The 2,524-nt window shown below is 41.6% G+C and overlaps 1 protein-coding gene across 1 annotated transcript; it reads right to left on the reverse strand.

Moving 5' to 3' along the window:
* Window positions 1-646: 646 nt before the first annotated feature.
* On the reverse strand, window positions 647-1,279 carry LOC138870662 (uncharacterized). Its single transcript, XM_070148488.1, has one exon. It carries the CDS (start codon window positions 1,277-1,279, stop codon window positions 647-649), a length of 633 nt encoding a protein of 210 aa, XP_070004589.1.
* Window positions 1,280-2,524: the final 1,245 nt, after the last annotated feature.

Below are 2,524 nucleotides of genomic sequence, written 5' to 3' on the forward strand. Positions count from 1 at the left end.
CTATAATGACCTTCAATGCCGGATCAAATTTCTCATCTTCAAAAATTATTTTGACTATTGGCCTGCTGTTGTTGGCAGGCAACAAATTGTTCATCACATCAAGAGCTTCTTCATCCTGAAAAACAATTCTTTCGGCTTTAATCAAATCTTCAACTATATCGTACTGCCCCAGAGTGGTATTCACATCTAGCATCAGCTCGGTGTGAGGGGGACTCGGGGTTTGGCCAGTTCGGGGCCACTGGCTACAACAGATTTAGCCTGATTAGCTTCTGGAACAAGTTTGAATACGATTCACCAATAGAGGTGAACTGATTCTTTCTGAAAGGATCTCTTGGGCGAGGATTGTATTGGGGATCATTTGGTTGAGGATTATATGAAGCTTGGTAAGGATGGGCATTTCTGGAAGGTGGACTCGGTTTTCTGGATAATTTGTGGCCGCGGGTAAGGCTGCGCGTTCATCATCGCATAGGGAGGCGATGCCACAGCATAAGTAGCATCTTGAAAGGGATAATAGTGTTGATGGACCTCAAGAAGCATATCTGATTGGCTGAATGACCTGCGGGCCCCCTTTCGAGCTTGAAGCTGTCATGGCTCCCTCTTCACTTCCATTGTTATTCATCAAACCCTCCGAACCATTCTGAGCAGCCTATGATGTGGCCTTAAAAGCAGAGTGACTCAAGATTCGACCTGTTTTTAAACTATTTTCAACCATTTCCCCAATTTTGATAGCCTTAGCGAATGACTTTCCCAGAGCAGACATCATGTTCTGGAAGTAGTCCACCTCTTGGGCCTGTAAAAAGACAGTGACCATTTCAATTTCGTCCATTGGAGGCTTTACCCTGGCAGCTTGCTCACGCCATTTGACATCATATTCGCGGAAGCTTTCAGCAGTTTTCTTTTTCAAATTGGACAAAACGTTTCTGTCGGGAGCGATGTCCACATTATAGTGGAACTGGCAGGCAAAATCTCGAGCCATATCGTCCCACACATGCCAATGAGTAATTTCTTGATCCGTATACCACTCAGAAGCGATTCCGGTGAGGCTTTCCGCAAAATAGGCCATTAACAGCTCCTTTTTTCCACCAGCACCTCTCAACTGGTTACAGTATCGTTTCAGGTGAGCGACCGGGTCTCCATGCCCATTGTACTTTTCAAATTTTGGCATCTTGAATCCAGCTGGAAAATGTACATGGGAAAATATACAGGGGTCAGAGTATGAGACACTCTTTTGGCCACTCAGACCTTGCAAGTTTCTCAGGCTTTGTTCTAGGCTCTTCATCTTCCAAGCTATTTGCTCTTGCTCGGGATTTTTAACAACCTTTTCTTGCTCCACCGGGAGATTATATTGCGGAGATTGAGTGAAAGAGTACGAGGTCACATATGTTATTTTTGATTGAAGCTATGGATCCTGAAAGGTGAACATTGGAGACGGTGCCCTTGAAATCGATGCCTGGGGGCGAACCACAGAAGGCATGCCAGGATCATTGAACAACATTAAAGAGTGCCCACATGGGATGAGCGGGTTGGGCACAGGGGCGTTGGTAACCTCACCTGACTTGAGGGTCAACTCAGGGAACCCAGGGATTGCACTTGGCGGCTCTCTACCATTAGACCAGGCATCCCACATTTCCAATATGCAGAGACGCAACATCTTATTCTTTTCAGCAGATGCTGACTCTAGCTGTAGAATAGCCGATGTCGGGCTATCCTCAGGACTGACGATTAGTAGATTGCTTGCGGAGGCCATCTGTGCCTTTGGATCTTGTGAAGGAGGGGAGGCTAGACTACCAACAAAACCAACCAACAAAACCTGGCTAGTTTGCACACCCAACAACCTTGTTAGTTTTGAGACATTTAACATATAGGAAATCATACGTTGGGATGCAATGCACCTAACAGTTAAGCACTTCTACCATGTGTTTGAACGGTTGCATGTTTCATCCCGGCCTTAATTAACCTTTTTTTTAATCTGCACCTCTTTTCTTCATTCTTGCTTCTCTCTAATCACTCTTGATTTTTTTCATTTCGTTTCTGTCGCTCTTTTATTTCTTGGCACTCTCTTTTCCTTTTTTTTGTTTTTATCACCTTTTTATTTTTTGTCACTCTCTTTTTTCTGTTTGTTTTTTCACTCTTTTCTTTCCCTTTATTTTTCACTCAATTTTTCTTTATCATTTTTTTCAGTTTATTTTTCACTCACTTTTTTTATGGTTATGATCGAATCCGATGGTGATTGCCGATGTATCATGACGCTGCATGAATCAGATCTTGCGTAGTTCGGGAAGATTAGGAATGGAGTAAATAAACTAACTTTTTTTCTCTTTTTCTTGTTTTTATAACATTGAGACCATGAAAGCTTTAAGGCAAAAGAAAAATAATGTTTTTTTTAATTTTTTGTTTTGTTGTATTTCTTTGGAATTTTCGAAAGTAATGCTTTAATAGAAGAAAGGAAATATATTTTTTTTGGATTATTGATTTTGACCTTTTGTTTTTTACAGAAAAACTTCTGAAAATTTCTTTTCTTTTG

Source organism: Nicotiana sylvestris, chromosome 6, assembly GCF_000393655.2.
Source record: "Nicotiana sylvestris chromosome 6, ASM39365v2, whole genome shotgun sequence".
Taxonomy (NCBI): domain Eukaryota; kingdom Viridiplantae; phylum Streptophyta; class Magnoliopsida; order Solanales; family Solanaceae; genus Nicotiana; species Nicotiana sylvestris.